The 23,892-nt window shown below is 41.6% G+C and overlaps 4 protein-coding genes across 6 annotated transcripts; 1 reads left to right on the top strand and 3 right to left on the bottom strand.

Annotated features, from left to right (window-relative positions):
• Positions 1-249: 249 nt before the first annotated feature.
• LOC128763367 (DELTA-sagatoxin-Srs1a-like) lies at positions 250-2,188 on the bottom strand. Its single transcript, XM_053872104.1, has 3 exons — positions 2,074-2,188; positions 1,902-2,012; positions 250-787 (listed from the first exon to the last, which is right to left on the bottom strand). Exons 2-3 carry the CDS (start codon positions 2,003-2,005, stop codon positions 367-369), a joined length of 525 nt encoding a protein of 174 aa, XP_053728079.1. The 5' UTR covers positions 2,006-2,012; positions 2,074-2,188; the 3' UTR covers positions 250-366.
• Positions 2,189-3,033: 845 nt separating this feature from the next.
• LOC128763377 (uncharacterized) lies at positions 3,034-4,127 on the bottom strand. 2 transcript variants are annotated; one of them, XM_053872118.1, is made up of 3 exons: positions 4,016-4,127; positions 3,845-3,959; positions 3,034-3,495 (listed from the first exon to the last, which is right to left on the bottom strand). In XM_053872118.1, exons 2-3 carry the CDS (start codon positions 3,946-3,948, stop codon positions 3,075-3,077), a joined length of 525 nt encoding a protein of 174 aa, XP_053728093.1. In that variant the 5' UTR covers positions 3,949-3,959; positions 4,016-4,127; the 3' UTR covers positions 3,034-3,074. The 2 variants fall into 2 exon arrangements, with proteins under 2 accessions (XP_053728093.1, XP_053728102.1); XM_053872127.1 differs by having other exon boundaries at positions 4,020-4,040.
• A 2,837-nt stretch (positions 4,128-6,964) lies between these two features.
• Positions 6,965-13,266, bottom strand: plaub (plasminogen activator, urokinase b). The gene is made up of 11 exons (XM_053871965.1): positions 13,130-13,266; positions 12,991-13,066; positions 10,721-10,822; positions 10,477-10,630; positions 10,154-10,251; positions 10,010-10,069; positions 9,452-9,644; positions 9,223-9,374; positions 8,914-9,054; positions 8,695-8,843; positions 6,965-8,621 (listed from the first exon to the last, which is right to left on the bottom strand). The coding sequence occupies exons 1-11, from the start codon at positions 13,181-13,183 to the stop codon at positions 8,457-8,459; spliced, it is 1,344 nt and encodes a 447-aa protein (XP_053727940.1). The 5' UTR covers positions 13,184-13,266; the 3' UTR covers positions 6,965-8,456.
• A 1,141-nt stretch (positions 13,267-14,407) lies between these two features.
• Positions 14,408-23,773, top strand: hid1b (HID1 domain containing b). 2 transcript variants are annotated; one of them, XM_053871630.1, is made up of 19 exons: positions 14,408-14,531; positions 15,100-15,249; positions 15,949-16,119; positions 16,919-17,041; positions 18,704-18,810; positions 18,938-19,054; positions 19,150-19,378; positions 19,441-19,497; positions 19,566-19,706; positions 19,780-19,870; positions 19,949-20,100; positions 20,846-20,924; positions 21,874-22,038; positions 22,114-22,335; positions 22,592-22,728; positions 22,795-22,869; positions 22,933-23,024; positions 23,316-23,474; positions 23,564-23,773. In XM_053871630.1, the coding sequence occupies exons 1-19, from the start codon at positions 14,466-14,468 to the stop codon at positions 23,625-23,627; spliced, it is 2,397 nt and encodes a 798-aa protein (XP_053727605.1). In that variant the 5' UTR covers positions 14,408-14,465; the 3' UTR covers positions 23,628-23,773. The 2 variants fall into 2 exon arrangements, with proteins under 2 accessions (XP_053727605.1, XP_053727616.1); XM_053871641.1 differs by lacking the exon at positions 19,441-19,497.
• The last annotated feature ends 119 nt before the right edge of the window (positions 23,774-23,892 follow it).

The following is a 23,892-nucleotide window of genomic DNA, read 5'->3' as shown; positions in this document are numbered from 1 at the left end:
TTTGATCTCAGTATACATATACATTGATATGTTTTCAAGTCATGAAAATGTCAGTAATGCTGTCACAACAGATGAATGCAACATCAGTAACAGGCTGTGAATTTAAAGTTTAGATGCAGAATAGGTCAAGAATTGAAGCTAAATATACTGAACAAACATCATTTGAACAAGGTACTAAACTTCATGTGAGTGTGTGGTGAGGCTTTCACTCAGCTGTAGGATATTGCAAAAAAGATTTGAGAGGAAACATTGTTTTGCCACTTTGGCTTCATAGTGACTTTAATTAAAGTAAAGAAATGTCTTGTTTGTTTAGACTTTATTCAAGGACCAAAACTTGGTTCCGTACAATATTGTTGTTCAGTTTTGTTACTTCTCCCAGATCTCCACCTTCATAATGGATCTCCCCATCGGGCCCATGGTGGCCTTCACTACCAAATAATCCCCTGTAAATGTGAGACTGCAACCGTTGCACTCCTGTCGCACAAAGCCACACTGCTCCTTGTTGTAGTACATCTCATCGAAAAGCTTCTTGTCACACAGCTTTTCCTTGCAGAAGACCCCCAGACCGAACCAGTTCTTGTAGAGGTTTTGGTCATAGGGCACAGAGAACATGATGGCGATCCTTTTGGTGATATCCCGGCAGTTCTTAAACATCACGTCATAGGTCAGGACTCCCACTGCACCCGAGGTTTTGGCTGAGGTCTTATTGAAGTTGCAGAGCTCAACCCTGTGGGGGCGGACACTGGGCGCTGGGGGGCTGTGGACGTCACCGCTGTCCATGAAAACGCTAACAACAAAAACGCACTTCAGTTATGAGTTAATTACTCAACCAGAATAAGACCGCATGTTGTGTCTCAATGTTGTTTCGGGTTCACACATTTGCGTAAAGACATCTCAGCATACTTACAGTCATCCACTGATGCAGGCACAGTTAGTTTTCTACAGAAAATGACCCGATAGATTGCTGAGGATGAGCTTTGGGGAGTGGCGTTGGAAATAGTTTTTATGTGGAAGTTAGCTGCACACATTTACTAGTCACATCAGAGGCCATTGAATGAAGCATCATATTTTTCAATTTGTTGAAAAAAGAAACAAGCAACCACACTGGTGTGGCGACACACCATTCTTTAAATGCTTTGTAATTAATCACACTTCACATGCATTTTTATATGTGTCAAATTTCAGTTTGATCTGTGCTCATCAACTGCTGCAGTGATGAGCGAATGCTTTGAAGTGCACAAGCCATTTTTGTGTTTCTATCCTTTTTTATTTTTCTGTCCATCAACACAATCTCAATCCTTCACCGTCATCCTGGATGTTTTGGTTTTGACATCAAATTGTATAATACGCTGGGCCTGGAATTAGTGCTCTCAAACGTGTTCTCTGAGAAAGAAACTTTATACATGATTCATCCACTTTCTTTCTTTTTCTTCTGTTATTAATATTTTGAAATTAACATGTAAAGATCCCAGTCCTAAAAGTTACAGTATGTAACTGATTCTTTTGTGTGTTGAACAGTGAGGTGTGTCCTACTGTTCACGCCCAGGAGAAATATTACTTTGTGATACAATTGTGTTCAATGACTGATCTTGCAACCCAACTGCAGATTAATACATGTATAGAAAGTTTCTGGTATTTACTTGAAAGTCACAGAGTTTACTCAAGAATGTAAGGGAGAAAGCAAGTATACTGCATTGACAAAAGTCCTGTGCCACAGCAGGCACTTACATTTCATTTGAATGTTTTATTTCCTTTTGCTTGTAAATAAATGTCTAAATTATGTTCATTGAAGTAAGAATATACATATTTATGTGATGAATTATCTTTTTTTTAACTTCGTATGTCATGCATTATTTATTGAATTGAGTGTTGTAGTGTCATTGTTTGTGTACTGCACTTACTTTGGTTCAATGAGACAGCAGTTGCTCGTCTGGTTGGATATTTCAATGGTGACATTTCGGCGACTGGACTGGATTGCTGCGAGCCCTTCTGCTGTGTCAGGCATCTTGTTGCTGCAAAGCATAAAAGTCTCATTTGGGTCAAAACATCATCTTGGCCTGAAAAATCTCTCACCTGTCTGCGGCGCAGTTGTCCTGTTCACAAACTTCAACTTGGTCTCGAGTGTTCGCACGGGCTAATGAGCGGCGGACAGGTCTCCCACGGCATTGTAACCACCCAGAGGACCCGCCCTTGCTGCCGTTTGTTTGGACTTGGTGTTCATCCTCCGTTGGCAGACTTTTCAGGGTGCAGCGTACAAAAACATTCTGATGATCCGGTTCTGTAGGTTCCGTGTCATTCCTCAGACGAACAGAAATGGCCTCGCCCTTGTGTCATGAAGCATATTCACAAAAAACCCCAGAGCATCTGATGAAAGCCAACATCAAGTCTCAGCCGTGATATAATATCTTGACCTTGTTCTGTCTGGAAACCACCAAGAAAGGCAACCAAATGAATCTGAGCACATTATCGAACCAACAGCATCAGCTCTCATTTGAAGCCGGTTGGTTACGTGTGGCGGTTCATCACTCCTCAGACAAAAAGTGTGCATGCCTGTTCACGTCCTGTCCTTTCGTTTAGCTTGTTCATTGAATGAATATAAACAGGATTGCAATTTGGATTTAAAGTTTTCTTTGGGACTTGGATAGCCTGAATGCAGGGAGGGCATTAGGCTTTGCCCTTCACTACATCTACAGGACATTGGTCGTCCTGTAGATGTAGATGTTGCTTGTGGACCATCAATTTGACATTTCTACTCTGGACTCTCAATGCAATAGGTGTGGTATGTTACTGAAATCAATATGATTGAATACATTCTCTCCTTAAACTCTTTATGTACTTTGATGGATGGATTTCATCGAACATCCTTCATTAGAGAGAGTTGATGTCTATAATCCTAGCATCAACTAACATTTAGCTCCGTGCGGCTAAATACGGGCATCAGGAGTTGCCGGATAAACATGAATACATAGTCATAAAGTTACTTGACAACAATGGCAGAAATTCAAATGACGACATTTTTTTAATAGTATTTTATTCCACACATTCACAAATTCATGCTCAGAATGATATCAACTCTAGTTGTCGTACAATTCCGCCTTCACGATGGCCTTGCCCTCATCTGACATGGTGGCCCGGACCATCGCTGCCAGGCGCTTATGCGTAAGACATGAGCCATTGGCCTTTTGGCGGGAGAAGTAATCGTCTTCCTTTTTGTTGTACATAGTGTTAAACAGCTTGTCGTCACATGGTTGTGATGGCTCAAACAACCCAATACCGAGCCAGTTCTGGTAGAAATTGTAGTCGAAGGGCACAGAGAACATGATGGCGACCACCTGATCGCATCGGCGTGTGCTCATATTGAACAGCTCATAAGTCATCACCCCGACGGCTCCACTTGCAGTGTTGTCATCTTTATCGAAAGAGCAGACTTCCGCTTTGTCGTAAGTAATGGTCGGCTGAGGAGGGCTGAATGGATAACCGCTCTCCATGTGGACTCTGTGGACAAACACGATTTGTTCGTTCAGGGTGTGCACTACACCTTGTCTGACTTTGTCTCTTTGCTTATTCACATGCACAGTGATGCAACAACAGACTTGCCAGTCTGTCAGTGCAGTTAATGTTCTTTCTTCCATGGTGTGTGATCCAATTACTTGTATGAGATCCAGGTCAGGAATAGATTTGGCACTTTTTTTTTCATCCATTGATGGGCATTTTCAAATGTCTGTACATTCAATTTGAACGTGCTGTCATTAATTATTGAATTGAAATATTTCATTAGTCGAAAAAGATCCAAACAGATCTGTCATGTCATCTTTATAGGAGCCATCATGCTGCAGACACTTACTTGGGGTTCTCCAGTCTGTACTTGGCGCTCATGCTGGTGATCTCGATGGTGCAGTTGCGGTTGGTGGTGAGGGCACCGGAGTGTGCTTCTGCAGTTTGCGGCATGATGAGGGGGTCTGAAAATGGAAGAATGAGAGAAAAACCTCCCTGAAGGATGAAACCTCGTACTCACTGACTCTGGCTGCGTCCGTCAGGAGAAAGTCAGAAAGTCGTCTGAGTCGTCAGAGAGCAGACACACCTGCCAGGTCTGCAGCTCAGGAGGTGTGACCTCAGACAGATGAGACACCAACGGGAGGGGCGATGAAAATCGTACTTCATGACAAGACAAAATGTGTTACTAAACTTACCATATCATTATGACCCACCCCACTATTCCAAGATTTACCATTAAAGCACAGCGCTTGAGGGATTTTGTGTGTCGGGCCACTTTATGACCCCCTTCAGGAGGAGGACTGTATTTTGGTGTGTTAAAACTTTGCATAACGTTGTTATTATTATTAAAGAATTAAATTAAATTAAAAGAATAGATTACTGTTGCCCTAATTAGGTCAGATATGCTCACGATCTGGAAGCAGCAGACATGAGTACACAGCCAGCAGATGCCCAAAACCTCAGTTTCCCAGTCAGTCCTACTGTCCCAAACAGATTATGAGATTTGCACAGTAAAATGCCTTTTTATGCCTGCAGACTGACCCGTGGTCGGATCCAGAACTATTCTTGTCAGACGAGTTTTTGACTGATCCGTGTGCAATGAACAGCCACGCCCTCTAATGATTCAACTGGCAGCGGCCACCGCACTGGTTCTAAAAAATTTTTCTCATGTTGTTCCTTGTCTGACCCATTTTGTTTAATTACCAAGCTCTCACCTACAAGTGACTCAGCACAGACAGTTTAAGTCCAAGTCCGAGAATGTTACGTTGCATGCTGAATTATTAACCCTGCGATCAACGTGGCTGTGCTCTTTTGGAGCGCGCATTGCAGTGCATTTATCGCACACCAACATTCAGTTAGAAATGCGGGAGACGTAAGCCTCATTTGTGTGTGTCTCACTTCAATTGGGTGAGAGTTTGTAGTCCTGCAGAATGAAAACTGGTGAGGAAGGCAGGCTAGGTCGTCTGCTTGAAGCTGGGCAGGTTGACGTCTGTGGGAGAACAACGGGCATTGAGCAAGCTCCTGTCCATCATGACAAATCCTCATCACCCATTGCACAACACCATCCAGAGGCAGAGGAGCAACTTGTGATAAACTAAACATAAAGTGATAAACTGCTCTGCATGTACTACTCCACTGACAGACTGAGAAGATCACTACTCACTCACTACAAACCAGAACAGGCAGTTCTGGTTTGTAGTGAGTGAGTAGTAAACAGTTGCACTCTATAGACATAATATCTGTTCCAGTCATTACTACTCTTATTATTCAGCACTGTTAAATTTGTATTTTTTTAGTGTCATTACAGCTTTGCACAAGCTTATCTTTTATGGTTTCTTCTTTGTACTACACTTTGAAATAGGATGCTGCTTATTAAGTGAATTTCAACATGTGAGATTAATGAAGAATCTATCCGACCGACTTGTCATTTTGCCAGAGTGTTGCTTACTTCTGCCTGACACTTTTTAGATACTTTCTGTGCAAGGTACACAAATGTTTTTTAAACTTAAGGCCAAACTGTGCAGGAATCGCAGCTGAGCCTCCTGCGTGCCTGGTGAGAATTTTACCACTGAGCCACCAATGCTGATTTATCGGCAGGTAGCGGCTCAATCACAAACCATTTCTCCTGCACACCTCGCAGTTTCACTGTCCTCATACATGTCCTGCACAACCTTCACATACTTCTCTAATGCTCTTGACTTCCTCATACAGAATCACTATGTTATGGATTTTTCTTCAGTAGATCAACAAAGACAGAAGGCAACACTTCCTGAACCTAACTGTCCTTCTCTATCAACATCCTCGGAGCAAACAACAGCTCTGCGGTGCTCTTTCTCCAGTCATACTGCTTGTCACTGCCAAACCCCTCCTCTTCTCCTCTGTCCCCTTCACCAACATGCCCAGTGAAGTCTACTCTTAAACCTGTGTGTAAATAACGTTGATATTATGACGTCTGAGTTTCAGTCTGAAATCTCATACAATCGATGTGCAAGCAGAAAAAAATAGGTTTATGTCTGCCATATTACAACAACCACATTTCAGACAGCAACTATAAACTGATAATAGAAATCACCTATTAGAAGTACTGGCGATTAATATTGTTATCGATTTGGTGTATCGCGCGATTATTAAGCAGCTCGGTAAGTCAGACATTTGAGAATAAAAAGCTTAGCACGCAGTGCAGGAGCAGTAAAGACATTATTTTGAAAGGTGGTGCCTTGGCTGCCTGGCGATAAGACAAGTCTGATTTGTGCACTGTTGCACTAACACACACTAGTAACAAGTCACTGTGCCGTGCATGTCTGTTCAAATGCTTTTGTGTGGAGACTACTTGAGTGCTTTGTGTCGTTTCAATAACACGACAGATTTAACGACACCAATTCTACTCTTCAGACTTTTGACACATTTTCATTTAAGATCTTCAGCTGTTGCTCAATTGCACATTTATAATATATATATTTTGGGAACATCTCCACCAACATCCAATTATCATTGCAGTTCAGACTCAAAACGCTGCTCAAGTATTTGCTGCTTTGAACTTTGTGACGCTGATGGAACTTTGAGAGGTGAGGGTGGGTAGATCAAACAGCCCTCACTACCACCACATTGTTCACGTATTTTGGGTTCTGACTTTCTCACAACGAAATAATGACTCATATATTAATATTTGTCTGACACACTGACAACACCAAGCCACACCTTAAACGGCTGTCTGTTTGACGACGTGCCCAAAAACACTCGACTCAATCTTGTAGGACGAAATCTTAAATAAACCAAAGCTGAAAAAAAAAAGTTTTCTAATTGTATTTCTCACTATTAATATTGTTTTCTTTTTTTATATAAAATATTTATTATTTTGACAGCAGAGGTCAGCTAAAAAAACAGCAGCCAAATTAGATTAGTTTATATAAATGTTGTACATTTTTGGGTCACTTTACAGACATGCTTTCATATAATTCTGGTGTCTGATATGCACATGATTGCAAAGAGCAAGCAAAATAAGTGGATAAAAAGACGAATCATATTTTGAAAAGTAGAATGTCGTTGGTGCCTGCTGACTGCATATTCCTGTCACACAAGCTTTGGGACTTGGGACTGCGATGTAACCAGCCTCACCCTCTCATCATTCAAACCGACAGCAACCACTGGACTGGTTCTAAACAAGCCACCATTGTTGCACCTGTCCTAGACTCTCATTTCTAGTGGAAACATGGTCAAACGCTTGTCCTTGTCGGAAGCATTTTGTTTAATAACCAAGCTCTTACACACGGGTGACTCATCAGAGGCAGGGAAGCATCACAAAGAAAAAAACAAAACGACACAGTCCAAGAAAGAATGTTACTGTAGCATGCAACAGAGGTGAGAAGATTGCGAAAGAGCCATCCAAAATAGTTCTTAAATATCTTAGTCAGACCAACAAATTGTGATCGGTTCATTTCTGACTAAACAAGGGAATCTCAAAATTAAAACTCAATTTGTCATGGAATAACAATTTCTGATGCTTGAAGAGATGTTTTTTTTAAGTGAACGTAATGACAAAGCCTGTCTGTAATATACAATACTCCAGTATTTATACCTATACCACAGCCTTTTTAATCCTTTTTACCTTTTAATAATGCACTATTAAAAGGTCTTCAAACTGTCACAAACTGTAGTGTCCATCTCTCCAGTTTGGTTGATGGTTATTAAGAAAAAAAATAAGCGCTATGATCAGCTATTTAAATATGGCACATACAACATAATGAATCTGATATTCAAGCTTTTGTTTTTCATCTTTTCAGAAGGAATCTTTTATTTATTATTAAATGGCTCTGGTGCTGCAAAGCTAATGGAATTATGCTGCCACCTGTTGACACTTTCTGTAGCTGCGCGCGGGTATTGTAGTCCGAGCTTCTTTACACCGACGTGTCCTTGTCAACTGGCAACACTATAGTATTCAGTGACATTTTGAATGGATTCATTTGTTCTGTCCTACGTTTTCTCATTTGGCTATATTGCAGTTGTTTTGCATATTTAAGATGCGGTTCGCAAGGACGCAAACTGCTGTTGTGTTCAGTAATTGTGTCGCATTCAGGAATGGATCGTGTGTTTCATTGATGGTTGTTTGATATCAAAAGTACTTTTTTGGTGTGTTTAGTCATTTGTTTGTTAATAAGTGCATTCAGTTATTTCGTTTTGTGATTTACCGTACAATTTGAAATTTGAAATTATTTTATTTTGTTTCCAGGATTTACTTGTCATCCTTGTCATTCGTTTATTGTTGTGTATTACTGAAATTATAGTATTGATCTTAACTCCTTCCAACATTGCGTGATTTGTTCTTGAGCTGATTAATTAATAATGTTAGACTAAATGCTTTCTTCTAACTATCGATTGACACAGTCTTGTGTTGCATGTCTGCCGTACTTAACAGTAGAAAGAAAAAAATATGTATGTTCAGTCAATTATTAAATTCTTCTTGCTCATGTCCAGACTGCAGTTTTCTCCGCAATCCACAAAATGTAGTCAGAAACTTTGGTGTAGACACCCGGTTTATACTGTCTGGCGCAGCCGTCACCCCAGCTGATCACGCCGTAGAGGACCATTGCTTGGTGCCGCTGACAGACCAGCGGGCCTCCGGAATCCCCCTGTGGACCAGGACACATCAGTTGCTACAGATCTCAGACATGAGCAATCGAGCACGGGACAGAGTCAAAGTACCCCACAAGCGTCGCTGCTCCATTCGGGATGAGCGGCACAAAACATGTTTTCCAGGACTAAGTTTCCATAGTAATGTTGCTGCCGACACACACTGTGGTCCAGGATGTTCACCTGGGCCTCCTGCAGGTACTGGGAGTTGTACCACAAACCTGCCGAAGAACCGGATCAAATGAAGTCCACTGCTGGCATCTAAATACACCCAATCAATCAGTTTCTCACTGTGTTTCTCTTTCCCGTATCCCGCAATCTCACATGTGGTGCCAGGCTGGGGGTTCTCATACGGCGGTGGGAGACACACCGTATTCACTGTCGTACTCGCCATCGCACAGCGGCCATGTTTGGCTTTCAGTTTCAGGAGAGCTGGAAGGCGTTATGCATAAAATACACTGGTATTTCAGCAGGTGGGACAGGTGCGAAATGTGTGTGTAACTTGTTTGTCATAGTTCAAAAATATATGAGATGATGTATTGTATTTCAAAGTAGATAGTGATTTCCCATTATGTCAAGGCTTTTTTTGCGCCGACTCACCGATGTCATTAATGTGGTTTCCGTTGGTGTTGTTGTAACCTTCATGGAGGATAATTTTCTCCAGCTGGAAGTTTTGTTCAGTCGCCCCATTGGTGGCATTCAGAGCGTTTTTTCCCAGAAAAACAGAGAAACGTCGCGGTTTCACTTTTTTGCTGGAACCAAAACAAAAAAAATATTTCATTAATGAAAGTGCTTTTTCTGACCTACTGGTCTCTGCGAGGATTCTGACCCTTTTGGAAAGCAGTGGGCAGCACTGAGGACCCAGCAGCTGGAGATCAGACTCCCTCCACACCTGAAGACATTCTGCTTTGATTTATTTAGCCAAAATATCGCAGCTACCCATGGATGAGCAGTCACAGTGGAGATGGTTCCACCAGCAATCTTGGCCTGTCGCCTCCTGGTGCGCTGACCACATATCCAGGCTGCAGGAATGATGCGTGCAGAGAAGAGCACAGAGCATTACATTACTCACATATATGAGTTTGCCTGCCATGAGAGCTTTGTCATCAGAACACAGAAGGAAATAAAATGCTCCATAAACTGGCAACTCTCATTTCATCTATGTACCAGGTGGCACAGAGGAGGAACAAACTAGAGTGCTGCAGCGTTCTATTAACCAAGATAGTTACTAGTCTGAAATGTGATCATCTGTTTTCCCATTTTCAACTTGTCCCAAAAATGCAAATGGAATTTGATCATCTGTTTTTGCTGGAGGTAACGCTACTCGCTAACTCTAAAGTCAGTCTCTAAGGTTCCCGTCGAAGTGATAAAAACAATGATCACATACTTGTGAGTGTCTCTGGTTCTGGTGGTTCTGTAGGCTCAGAAGGTTCCAGAGGAGGCATGACTGCCCAGGAAAGCAGTAAGACATATAACAGACAATAACGCTTAAAATCAAATAAAGTCGTACTGGTGAAGAAGGAAGTCAGACCTGGGTCGGAGTTGCAGAGCGGAATGTCACAGTACTCCCAGGACAGTTGATAGTTTCTCCAAATGTAGCACCATGGTCGACGTTTGTACTCGAGATTTCTTTGTTAACAACAACAAAGAGATCAAGGGTCATCATAAGGATTGTCAGCATAAGGCCATAACTCATGGACAGCAATGCTTGAGGAACCAGATTTGATGACACTGCATGCAACAGAGGTCTTATTGAATTAGCGTATTCAATGTTACGCTGTAGCTTCTTTTTTCTCTCTTTAGGGCTCGTGGACTTTTCAATTTGTACTTTTTAAATGTCAAGCAGTGAAATACCTGCAGTAGTTGTGCCTGCCAGCGTTCACATCCTCAGTCAAATATCGTTCTCGGGTCTGCGGGTCCCACTCCAGGCACTCATGTCCGCTCTCTGATCTGGACTGTGTCCCACTGTAGTAAAGTCCTAGACCCTCATAACAGCCGACGTTCTTCTCTGCAGCATCAAAGGAACTCAAGGCATGGAGAACAACAGACATGTCCTGTGCATACACTTAATGCAGTCTGCGGCGCAGACTTGTCTGACCTGTCTCACAGCGACTTCCTTCGAATCCGTCGGGACACAAGCAGAACATGTGCTCACCGCGCAGTGATGGGACAGAGGTTCCTCCATTGAGACAGATACCACCTGACACAGAATCATCCGGGGATGACAACATTATTAGTTTGATAATGACTGACGAGTCCAAGTGTTATGGAACTATTTCCATCACATTATCATCAGGGATAATGTCCTCATGAATTGTGACTTCAGTAGCTGATATATGTGGAAATCCATGTGTAAAAAAAATATCAGACAAGGGTTTAAAGGCCCACTGTCTAACTCTTCATTTTTCTAAATCAAAACCCATGGTGCTCATTGACAAACGTGCCCTTTATTATTTAATATTTACCACTACAATCAATTCTTGTTATTCCAATTGGAATGAACATGTGGATATGCTTTAACTGGGGTAGATGCTCCATAGTCACGCGCCATCTGGAAATACATTGGCCGGTAGGGGACATGAAGCTGCTCCGACCCAACAAATTTGAGAAGAAAACATGGAGGACATATGTGGAGGACATCCACATATGAGGAACAGGAATCATCCAATTCAACCAGAAAAAAGAAAAGTGGATAAGCATGACTTATGAAACAGCAACATACATGCTTTGATCCAGATCTTATTTTTATTTAATTTCTTCTCATTTTCCAGTCTAAAATGTCCTGAACACACCAACATGCGTTGAAATGGTGTCTGGACGTCTTGCTGCAGAATATTCGGCGGGTCCGACACCAGGAGTCCTTGGCTCTTCCTCCATGTTTGAAATGAGAACTATCGTAGATCAATGTTTATCCAAAGCGGTCGTGGGAACAAGTGTGGCAGTTAATAACACAGCACCATGAGCAAAGTTTAACAGGCAAACTTTCTAGCGACGGTGTAAACACACGTTGCACACACACACCTGTCATCCCATAATGCAGTGCAGTTTTTCCCCACTCAGTGACTTCACCCTTTAGATTTACGTGGATGACACCTTGGCTTTTTGAAACGTGAAGGCTACCACAGCTGTTATACGTACGAGACTGCGTTTTATGTTTTTCTTCTCACTATGATGAATTGAATAAGCACACACACACACACCAGTGTTTGTTTTGCTATTTTTGTGAGGACCTCTCATTGCCATTATGCTTTCCCCAGTCCTTAACCCAACCATCCAAAAGACATGGATAACCTTAACCAGGACTCTGAACCAAACTTGTGCCCAATTTTAATTAACTACTTTTACTGATGTTTTATCCCTCTAAACCTTGTGGAAAAAATGTCCTTACAAGAAGGTGACTTGTCAAGACTTGGTACTCACAAGTATGGCAAAACATGGACACACACACTTTGGATCTATATTTCGCTCATTGCTATTATGTTTCCCCAGCTTCTCACCCTAAACCTTAAACCATCCAAAAATGACTAACCTTAACCAGGAATTTGAGCCTGATCCAAATACTTTGAAGTTTGAGGCTTGAACTTGTGAGGACAGGCGAAAACATCCTCATGAAGCAAAATATTCTTACATGAAGGTGTTTTGCCAAGGATTGGTTCATACAAGAATAATCTGACATGCGCACACTCACAGCAACACACACTCACACCCACAGGTTGGTCACACCATCTTTGTGGGGTCCGCTCATTGCCATAATGCTTTCCCCAGTCTCTCACCTGAAACCTAAAAATCCAAAACAAATGGCTCACCTTAACCAAACTTAAACCCAATTATAATGACCAAGTTATTTTGAAGCCCTCATCCTCACAATGAGACTTAACCTTGTTGGGTCCAGCAAAAAACAGTGTTTTCCCCAAAATTGGACCTCAGTAGGATAGGTATGCTAAAACACTCGCTCACCCTATCACACACACGCACCATGGAAACTGTATGAGCATGTTGCTGCACGTGTACTCAGATGTAGAGGTATGAGACCGGAAGATTAAAACTATCAGGCAGCAGTCACAGTTGGGCTCTTTGTTCTGGTGAAATTTTATTTTTATAAAAGGGTGACATTGCACACAAACTACATCACTTTGCACTTCTAATCTTAGATCAACTTGCATGTAAATATTGGACTATAAATCTAGCAACACATCACACAGTAAATAGTTCATCATTTGCAACTTTATGTCATCTCTTCAGTCTCCATGACAAACGCCTACACACTTGATTTCTCAATAGTTGCTGGTAACAGCAGCAAAGATTGAGATTAATACATAGAGTATGAAGAAGTCGTATCTGAGTTAAGTCAAATTTTAATGTACAAACCTGAACTCCTGAATGAGGAATACAAGGCAGAAGGGAAAACAGGAGAGCTTTGATCTCTTTGCAATCTCTTGAAAACCTTTGAAACAAGAGAGTTAACAGACATCAGTGCAGCTCAACATCCAGGGATCAGGTCACTCACAGCTTTGCTGGATGGTACAGCTGTCAGCACCAACAGGAGGATTGCAATTTCCATGTCTGCAACGTGAAGGTCTGGAGAAGATATGCTAAGTTCCGGTAAAGGTTCTTCACGCTGAAGGAGAGAGGAACGCCTGCGCATTCACCTCAATCAAATTATGAATGTGACGTGTTGAGGCTTGAAAGAGCAACTGTTTACATGCTCTTCTGCAAACCCCCTGATTGTTATGATGCTGCTATCTGTACAATAGAAACAACATGGTCTACTTTTCTGAATAACTTTGATCTTGGATGTGTGGCTCTTGGTGGGGGATTATTGCCCAGCAATAATCCATCATGATGGGCCATCGGTTCACCCTGCAGGAGTGTGAACAAAATGTTATTTATGCCTGTACCTGAGGACTGACAACTGACTAGGGGATATTACAGCAGGTCCTGGGTCTGACCTTTGCTAGACTCCAACTTAGCATTGATGAAAAAGTATTTCAACCAGCCAGTCTCAGAAAAAGTAAGTAAGACAGAAAAAAAAATCAAAATTCAAGCTTTTTTTTTGTCATTTTTTCGTTCAAAAAATGCTAAAACGATTTAAAAAATTGGTTCAGCTTCAGGGCTACTGTTGATTCTTCCACGAATTCACAATAGGGTATGTGTTTAGGAAAGTCCGCCAGGTGTCGCTGTTTTTCAAATAGCCAGAAAATAATACCTGTTGCATCGTGGTATTTGTTTGATACAAATTTAATTTGGCGTGATCAGCTGTCTGGAAAATTGAGATTAAAGTTGGTGATAACAAGTGTTAATTATATTTCGTTGATAAAATACATTTAGCGAGTGAAGTGAACCAAGACAAATATTTACTTGTAGTTTCAGGAAGTTGCCGAGTCAAGATCCTGCTCTGACGGTGCTGCGTTTAAAGACCATCAGAATTATTTAGACTTATTGTTGTTGTTATTGTTTTATTGTTTTTTTCATGCAGTCCTTCAGGTCTGGTCTGTGATTCCTCTCAGCACATTGAAGTTTTCTAACTAAAAATCAAGCATAGCACTTTTTGGCAGTGTGCATTTACATACAAAGTACAACAACTTAAAACTATAAAAAATATATATATAATATCATGGTTGACTATTATTTTATTGCACACATTTGACAAAGGCTATTGTGCAGTTCAACACTCGCATGTGTCATTACTTAGACAAAACACACAAAACTTTTACCAAAGCAAGAGAGCTGATATCGTTATCACTTGCTGCAGTGAATGCATCATCCTCCAGCGGGAGCCGGTGGTAGATGTCAGGTCTTCATCCACTCAGAGAACCACGCAGTCGCTCAGGTTCCTCTTAAAAATGGGAAACTCCGAAACTAAACTTCACTTCAGAAAAGCGGTGATCCAGCTGACGACAAAAACTCAGGTCTGACGTCACATTTGAGCAATCGTTTCACTCAAAATAATAAAATGTTTGTGCCTTTAAATTGAATTTGAGCTTCCAGATGGCGGCGTGAAAACTCGAAAAGGGCTTTAAAATCTCTCCAAATAGGTTAATATTGTTCTATTAGCGAGTTGGATCTCTTTTTGTAATCAATATTGCGATTGTTCCCGTCAGTTTAATCGTGTTTTATAATTTGCCGTAGCATTACTTCGCCATCAAATGTGTCCATTTAGCCTGTTTTGGGGTATATTTATTTAAGTATAACGCAATCAATCCGTGGAACACCATCTTGCCTGTCTTTGTGTTTTTATTATAACAGAAATATGCTTCAGTGCTGTATAGCTGTCACAATCTAAGCCTCTCGCTGTCAATGTCAATGATATCACCATTGCTACCTACAAAATAAATGATTTAAAATTCTATACAGCAGAAGTTGTCATATATTATGAATTTGACGAATTCATGGACAGAAAAAATATCAAGATGAATGTCCTTGCTGTTTTCTTGCAACGCACCTGCTGATATATTCAACAAAGTGTGCTGCTTTCAGCCAGTTGAAGCAGCAGACGATGCTTTCTGGGACCAGTTCTGGGCTGACACGTCCACAAGCGTCCAGGACATTTTCACGCTGGTGCCAGCAGCTGAGATCCGAGCAGTGAGGGAGGAGTCCCCGTCCAACCTGGCGACACTTTGCTACAAGGTCAATGAATATTTTTACATTCTACCGTTTCTGGTTTGAGCAGAGAATGTGTTTTTAAAATCCATTTTAAATTTTAAAATCCATTTTAAAACGAATTAAGGCCTTTCTATTTGGTTTTCCAACATTCTCTTTCCCTATTTGTACAGTAAAAGTCCTTTATCTGAAGCATTAGCTCTTTAAAACATTCAATTGATCTTAAAATCTTCCAGTTAATATTGAGTTTATCAACTTGTTGTCTGTAAAACGTTAGTGGTTCGGTCAACTTGCTGTCTCTGGAAATGTTATTCAATTCTTTTGTGTTCTGCTGCTAAAGTGTTGGGTATCCCGGGAGAAGTTTCCTTTCTGGTAAGATTTGAGTTGCAGTGGAAGGAATGTTGTCATTTGTTGTTCTCACGCTGTGACTGGCCATTAAACGCACCACTGTTTGTAAAGGTCAAAGGTCATTGTAATCCAGCCAATGAACTGAAACCTGAATTGTGGAGATATATAAAATGCATGTATCCGGAACATCTTTTCAGTGGTTTTCCGCTTTTGAAAGGTATTTTTTCCTCATCTAATTTCTGTTTATTTCTTCATCAAAATAGTTGGCTGTAAGCTTGTTTATGCTGAACGTCTAGTGTTAGTCTAGTGTCGTATGATGGTGAAAGTTCACTGTTTATAATATTGTAGTTTGCATCACAACAAACACTTGTGTCTCAGGCGGTGGAGCGCTTGGTCTGTGGTGCTGACTCCGGCTGCCCGTCTGACAATGAGCGTCAGATTGTCCTGAACTGCTGCAGACTGCTGACCCGGATCCTGCCGTACATCTTCGAGGACGCCGACTGGAGAGGGTTCTTTTGGTCCACTGTGCCTGGAGCTGGCCGAGGCAGGGTAGGGTAGTTATCATTTGTATCTGCCGTCTAAATGTCAAACCGTGTCTTGCTGCCTCTGTTGCTACCTGGTCTGCTCTGCTTGTGTGTCTGTCTGTGTGCCATCAAACACTGGTCACATTGTCCCCCCTCCCTGCTCCTTCTTCTCCCGAGGATTAAATGACTGAGTAAAAGCTCCATTTTTTTTTCTCCTGATTCACTCACCCACCTTCTATGGCGGCCCTACACATTGATATCCCATCCCTGTGCTCACATGTATTTATACTAACATGCTTCTGTGATAGTCAGATTATGTGGAACGACAAACTAACTAACTTAAAATCATTTACTAAAAACCATGGCCTCGATCTAATAAATCAGTCTTGAAGTCACTGAGTCCCATCAACGTCATTATTGATAGTTCCTTCACACTTGTGACATATCAGTCATCTATTAATCAGATCGAAATCAGTTTTTATGTGGTTTGTAGTTTGGATGCCAAAATGTTTGGGGAGCCTTCACACCAGTCTGACAGTGTGTTTTTAATGTAAAAAAATGCATTGAAGTGAAGGGGGTTCGTTTTCTGCCGCAGCTCCTGAAATGATTCCAACTACAATGATGTTTAATTTACTCCCGTAACCAATATTTGTTTTAAAGTGATGCTGAACAAATGGATTTTTGCTCCCAGCTGTTTACATTTTACTTTATTTATTTTTTCTTCTCTTTGTCTTTTTGTTTTTAGCCAAAAATTCATGTTCAATTTGATTTTCTTAGCATTCTCTAGGCTTTTTTTTACATGTGTGACTGCCATGTTCTTCAAGCGGCGTGAGGAAGACCTCGATGATGATGAGGATTCCCGTCCACTCGCCGAGTCGTTGCTGCTTGCTATCGCCGACCTGCTGTTCTGTCCAGATTTCACTGTCAACAGTCACAAGAAGAGCAATGTGAGTCAGTCGTTGTTCTGATTCTGGTCTTGAACTTGCTGTGTGCCGCTAAATGGACCAATCTATTCAAGCTAACAGCTCTATTCAATGGCAGACCGGGTTTGATGTCGAAAAGAATTATATGTTTTTTGGGAAGTTCGAGGAAAGCAGGTTGCCTGGACGAAACCCACAAATTAATAAATGAGTCGTCCATGAGGATTTCTCAGTTCATTCATAGTAAATAAAATAAAATTCCAATAACTGTTTTGCACCATCATAAGAAATACAGTGAATCAATAAAAATATAAATAATAACAGCAATAATAATAATAATAACTTACAACAAAAGTCATGTAGCAGAAGATTTGAAGGCAAGAAAAATTCAGATGTAGTCGGCATATATGAAAGCCAAAGACTAAAGAATGTATAACAATAAAATAACGATTTGTATTTTCAAATTTGCAAATTGCTTCAGGTGGTGCTGTTGAGCTGGATGTTGCCATTTGAAACAGGTGAATGAGTAACTTGGTCTTGAAGTGAAATAATGTGGCACCAGTTTTTCAGGCCAGTAAACAAACAAGAACGTGCAGGTCGTCAAACAACCTAACATTTGATCACATGCTGAGTCCTTGATGATTCTAGGATTCAAGACGAGTTGAACCTGTGTGACACTGTGACGCCATGAATCCATTAGATTAGAAACAAAAGTGGGATAGTGTTGCATTGAAGATGCTGCTGTTATAATGGTGACATTTTATTATTTTGTTAAACTCCTTTTTAATAATAAAAAACCCTTCTTTTTTTAATAATGTACTTCACCAGCCATGATGCGTAAATTCAGTGGTACCTTGGTTCTCGACCACAATCCGTTCCAGAAGGCCGTTCCAGAAGGCCGATTTGTTCAAAATCTGAATCAATTTTTCCCATTACAATGAATGGAAAAAGAAATAATGTGTTCCAAGCCTTAAAATAGTCTTTTGTAGGAGTGAATGTAGAGTGTCTGCTGCAGGTGCACTGTTCCTCTATGTGTGTGGCCGCTGCATGTGGGAGGGGTTGCCGAGTGAGTGACGTCTCTCCAGAAGTCACCCACTGCGATCTTCAGTCTGTGTGACAGCACTGGCACAACCTCAGACACACACTGAAATGTTCGCACTATCCTGCCTCTTTACGTGTCTTTGTCAAAATGCATTTTCAATCGTGCGAATACGAAATTAAGATGTAATCATGCACAACATCAAAGAGGACACGCATACAAGCGGTCACCTCCTGACTCTCTGTTTCTGACGGTTAATGTGAAGTCCGAATTATTGAGAGAAAATGATTTAACTCTTCAATCTTCCATGTGACATGACGTCACACAGAGAGAGCATGATGTGCAGTTATGCACAAACACTCCCAATTTTGTCTTTTACATTGTTTTAGTCTTCGTCTCGTTTTAGTCGACTAAATCTACTGTCGTTTTCATTGACTATAATTTCATGATATTTTGTCGACTAAAATGAGACGAAGACTAAAACAATTTAAAAGACAAAATTGGGACTAAAACTAAATTTGCATTTTAGTAAAAAAATAACCTTAAGTAAAATTCTGCTGTCAAAATTAGCACTGATACATAGATATGAGTAAGGGTAATAGCAATAAAGATAATGAACTAAAATGATCCAAATGGTCTGTGTCTCCCAGGAGCAGACGGAGGAGATTCACTCTCTGGACAGCTGTGAGTACATCTGGGAGTCAGGGGTTGGCTTCGCTCAGTCGCCCCCACCCAACTACATCCACGACCAGAACAGGCGAGTATAAAGCATTTTTTTATCGGTACAGATTTGGACTATTTCAACCTCTAATCAGAATGAAACTATTTAACTAGCATGAATCCTTGAAATGTTGTTTTCACTAATGATGAAAATGATCCTGCAGAACAGAGCTGCTGAAGTTGCTGCTCACTTGCTTCTCTGAAGCAATGTATCTCCCTCCTTCTTCTGGGAGTCAAACCCACAACCCCTGGGTGGACTTTTTCTGCTCCTCAGAGAACAGGTCAGGATGCAATGCTTTAAACTGTGAATGATATATTCTCTGAAACTAGGTCATGAGATTGCCTTGAACGCTGATCTCACCCTTTTTGGAGACAGACATGCTTTGCCTCTCTTCACCTCTCTGCTCAACGTGGTCTGTGCCTACGACCCGGTGGGTTTTGGTTTCCCCTATAACCACCTGCTGTTTTCGGATCATCGGGAACTGCTGGTGGAGCAGGCGGCACAGATCCTCATTGTTTCCCTGGAGCATGATGTCAGGCAGAGTGGTGGCGGCATACTGCAGGCTGCCAAAGCCTCCACGTCCACTGCTGTTGAAGAACAGGAGGTATGTCTTACAAGAGTCTCACCATTTTAAGAACCAACTAATTCAGTTCGAAAATCCATCAGCCATCAGGTCCAGAAAACTTGTTTGTGAATTACCTGTCACGGATCCACAGAGAAGAGGTAGCTACCTGTTCACACCCTCCAGTTTATATCGGTTGAGTTAACGTTACAGTTCTTGTCACTCTCAGGACTTCAGCTTCGTCCTGAAAGGTTTGACCCGCCTTCTCAACAACCCGTTAGTCCAGACGTACCTGCCTCACTCCACCAAGAAGATTCAGTTCCACCAGGAGTTGCTCATCCTTTTCTGGAGGTTCTGCGACTTCAACAAGGTCCTAAATCATCAGACCATCAGAATCAGCTGTAACTTCATCATAGTCATTTATCTGTTTTCGTGTTTTGCAGAAATTCTTGTTCTTCGTCCTGAAGAGCAGCGACGTTTTAGAAGTGTTAGTTCCCATCCTCTTTTATCTGAACGATGCTCGAGCGGATCAGTGTGAGTCCCAAGTGGAAGTGTGTTTTTGTGGTCCAGCTAATGTCGTCATCCTCATCCTGACTCTCATTCTCTCTCCAGCTCGGGTCGGCCTGGTGCACATCGGGGTCTTCATTCTGTTGCTGCTCAGTGGTGAGAGGAACTTTGGCGTTCGACTGAACAAACCGTACTCACTTCGTGTTCCAATGGACATACCAGTTTTCAGTGGAACCCACGCCGACCTTCTGGTGGTGGTGAGAACTCCCCGCATCGTTTTGTTTAAAGGGGTCATTTCTATCTCTTCAGTCAGCAAATCTCACATACTTATGGAGTAGCTTTGCTATAGAATAAAATGTAAAATGTTTGTATTGACAATGTTGTCTAATTAAGGTTTACAAAATGGACACCTCACTCAAAATTAGCCTTTTACAGTGAAAAAGCGACAAGGACTACAAAAATGGCCAATGTCCGTAACTGTTCGGTCTTCAGTGAACAAAAATATAAATGGCCCAAGAATTTAGAGCTGTGTGAACAAACTTGTTTGCTCATAAAATTGGGTGTCATTTGGACACGACTCTAGTTTCTGTTATTCAAGACGGGAGCTTAAAACCATGTGACGTCCCGACTAAGACGCAGATTTCAGGAGCTTCCTTGTGCACATGTCGCCTTCTGTGGCATATCCTGATGCCGTAGGCATGATGGAAGAATGATGGAGGTTGGGATAACTGTGGATTACTTGTGGGGATGAACATCATTCTTTCACATTCTATGAAAAATGTACCTGACGCTTCTAATATTGTAGACAGTAGATATAGATAGTGTAGCTTAGTAAGGCCCTTTTAAGGAAGCCAAATGTTCTCTTATTCGTTTTCTTTACCAAACCGAGTCGGATGTGGTGAACTGTGATCTGGTGTTTGTTTGTTGCTCCATGGTTGTTCTATTCACTGTTCCGCAAAGTAATTCCCACTTGGTAAATTTTCCTTTTAATGTGCTTTTTAGACCTTCCACAAGATCATCACTAGTGGTCACCAACGCCTGCACGCTCTCTTCGACTGTCTGCTCACCATCATTGTCAATAGTAGGTGACAAACATAAAATTAACCAGCCCAGACCGGGTGGTTGAATAAACGTCACATCTAAAACAGCCATAATAAAAGATGAAATAAAAGCTGAAGTTACGGTTGTTATCTTTGGGTAGGCTTGTTAGGTTTGTTTCATATGTATATTTTTTTGTTTGCACTAGTCCATGCTGCTGATTAGTCATTGTTCTATCTACAGTATAAAGAACAGGTTTCAACAGGTTTAGGTGCACAAATGCTTCCTTAACTGTCGACACATGACCGACATTTATTTGTATGTATTTTTTATGGTGTTTACTGACGTTTCTGGATGCGATATGTGCTCAAAACCAATCAAATGATGTCTATGAACATGTCACCCTGTGTTAACGCTCGTTCGCATCTGTCCTCTCTGCTTCCGCCTGCCTCCCTCACTTCACATTTATTCTGTCTTGAGTCCACCGACTTTTCACTTATTATCCCTAATGCATTATTTTGAAATAAATCATCTTTTTGATTAATTATCGATTGCTTCTGAATAGTTTGGGGGAATGTGTCCTAAAAAATCAAGTTGTCATTTTGAGCCCCATATTGAACAAAGATGCTGCAACCGGTGAGGCCTTACCTCACACCAGCCGCTTCAACATTGCTCTTTAAGAAAGAAATCCATGTTTGTCAAAGGTCATTTTAGGTCAGTCGTTCTCTCCATGTTCTTACCTGTTGCCAAAATACTAAAGACTGAAAAGTAGAACCAAGAATTTAATGTAAAATTTTGGGTGAATTGGTTTAATGTCATGTTTTAGTGTGGACTTCAATATCAATCATGTGAACTTTACAAATGCATTGCCGAGTGCAAACAACAAAAATCAACACTGACTCAACATCAGTGAGTTATGTCACCCTCTGGTGGTGATTTCTGAAGACAGCTGTGATCGGTTTGTTGCTGAGTTCTGTATTTTCATGTTCTAGTTTCTCCGTATCTGAAGAGTCTAACTATGGTGGCGGCCAACAAGCTTCTACACCTGCTTGAGGCTTTCTCCTCTCAGTGGTTCCTTTTCTCCAACATGAAGAACCACCACCTCGTCTTCTTTCTGCTGGAGGTCTTCAACAACATCATCCAGTACCAGTTTGATGGTGAGTGTGCTCTGTGTTTTTCAAAGTCTGAAGAGTCAAAAGGAGTTAACTTTCATCATCATCATCATCGCACAGGAAACAGCAACCTTGTTTATACCATGATCCGCAAACGCACCGTCTTCCACCAGTTGGCCAACCTGCCAGCTGAGAATGCTGCCATTCAGAAGGCTCTTCAGAGGAATAAGAAGTCTGGATTCTCCAGAACTAACTCCACAGAACCGGAGTCCATGGAGGGCAGCAGGCGTGCAGCGTGTGCTGAGCCTGGGACGCTCAAAGCCAGTTTAGAAGCTACGCCAGGTGAGAGTCTGTCAGTGCTGTTGGTGCATTCAGTTTTTTGCATCTCCTATGTGTTTATTCAACCATCAGAAGTTATGCGTGTATTGTCGGCTTTCTGAACTATCCAGTGTCTTTGCATCTCGAAGGAGTTTTCATCAAGACTGCCTTGTCTTTGAGAGCTTTGATGAATGGTTATAGCTTAGAACCCAGGACCACAAGCACGTATCAGCCTTGGTTGTCAAGTAAATGTGCATATGTGTGTATATATTTCCTCCAGGACTTGATAAGATCACAGAGAAGTCTCGTGTGAGTGAGGATGGCACTCTGGTGGTGGTTCCAAACTCTCCACAGCTCAACAGTAGTGCAGTCGCTGCTGGAAGTGACACAGAGTCCAACTCAGAGCGAGACCTGGAGGTACGTCGACACTTGTCCTTCATACTTTTTATTTTGCTGAAGGGATAAAGATTTTTGTTTTTAAAGGTCAGCCGTACTGAGTCTGTACGAAGTCGGTTGTCGAGCGTGTCGTCTTCAGCCTGGACTCCGACGCCAGACTGGGTAAGTCTAACGTCCAGATCTGGCTGTGTGATACTAGCTGATGAATCTCCTACATGTGATCAGGTTTTGTCCTGGAAGGTGAAACTCCCTCTCCAGACCATCATGCGACTGCTGCAGGTTCTGGTCCCACAAGTGGAGAAGATCTGCATCGACAAGTAAGAGCAGATGTTTGTGAGCCGCCTGGTTGTTGTGGCTGCTGCTGGTGTCATTGTTTGATCTAAGAGGGTTAAAAATTCAGGTTTACGGCCGAGACTATGACCTTTTAGAAACATATCCATTTAGCTAATAAATAATGGCTTTTAATGTGTCAGCTCATTCACTGGATTAAATTAATCCTCTACTCTCTAAAGGTCAACTAAAGGTCTTCCTTCCATATGTGCTGCAGTGATATGATGCTGTGATGGACGTATGCATTGACATTCATACCTTTTCATTTTATTCTTCAGGGGTTTAACAGATGAATCAGAAATCTTAAAGTTCCTTCAACACGGAACACTCGTGGGTCTTCTTCCTGTCCCGCATCCCATCCTTATCAGGAAGTATCAGTCCAATGCTGGCACGGCCATGTGGTTCCGCACTTACATGTGGGGCGTCATCTACCTACGGTGGGCCACGAAAGAATTCAGCGTGACCTTTGCTCTGTGGTTGTGGATTTTGAGTCCTGATATCTTCTCTATTCTCTAATTCTCTTTAGCAATGTGGACCCACCCATCTGGTATGACACAGACATCAGACTGTTTGAGATCCAGAGGATTTAGAACAGGGATGTCTGGCCAACTCCGCGATCCACCACATTGTCGATGATAAAAAGGGAGAACAAGCAGTTGAAGACTCAGTCTATGTCCTTGTCCTTATTGGTGCAGACAAACATTGTTAAAAATTCTGTTCTGTTAATAAAAAAAAATGTGACCTGTCCCATGTAATGTGATGGTGTTCAGTTCAACCAATTATATTTAAGACCTTCAGTGAATGTGATATTCGTCATTTACTAACTTTACTTGTGATCACATACAGTATAGCAGT

The sequence above is a fragment of the Synchiropus splendidus genome, chromosome 1 (genome assembly GCF_027744825.2).
Source record: "Synchiropus splendidus isolate RoL2022-P1 chromosome 1, RoL_Sspl_1.0, whole genome shotgun sequence".
NCBI lineage: Eukaryota > Metazoa > Chordata > Actinopteri > Syngnathiformes > Callionymidae > Synchiropus > Synchiropus splendidus.
The sequence above is the reverse complement of the archived record's forward strand: the minus strand, read 5'-3'. Positions and strand labels throughout refer to the sequence as shown.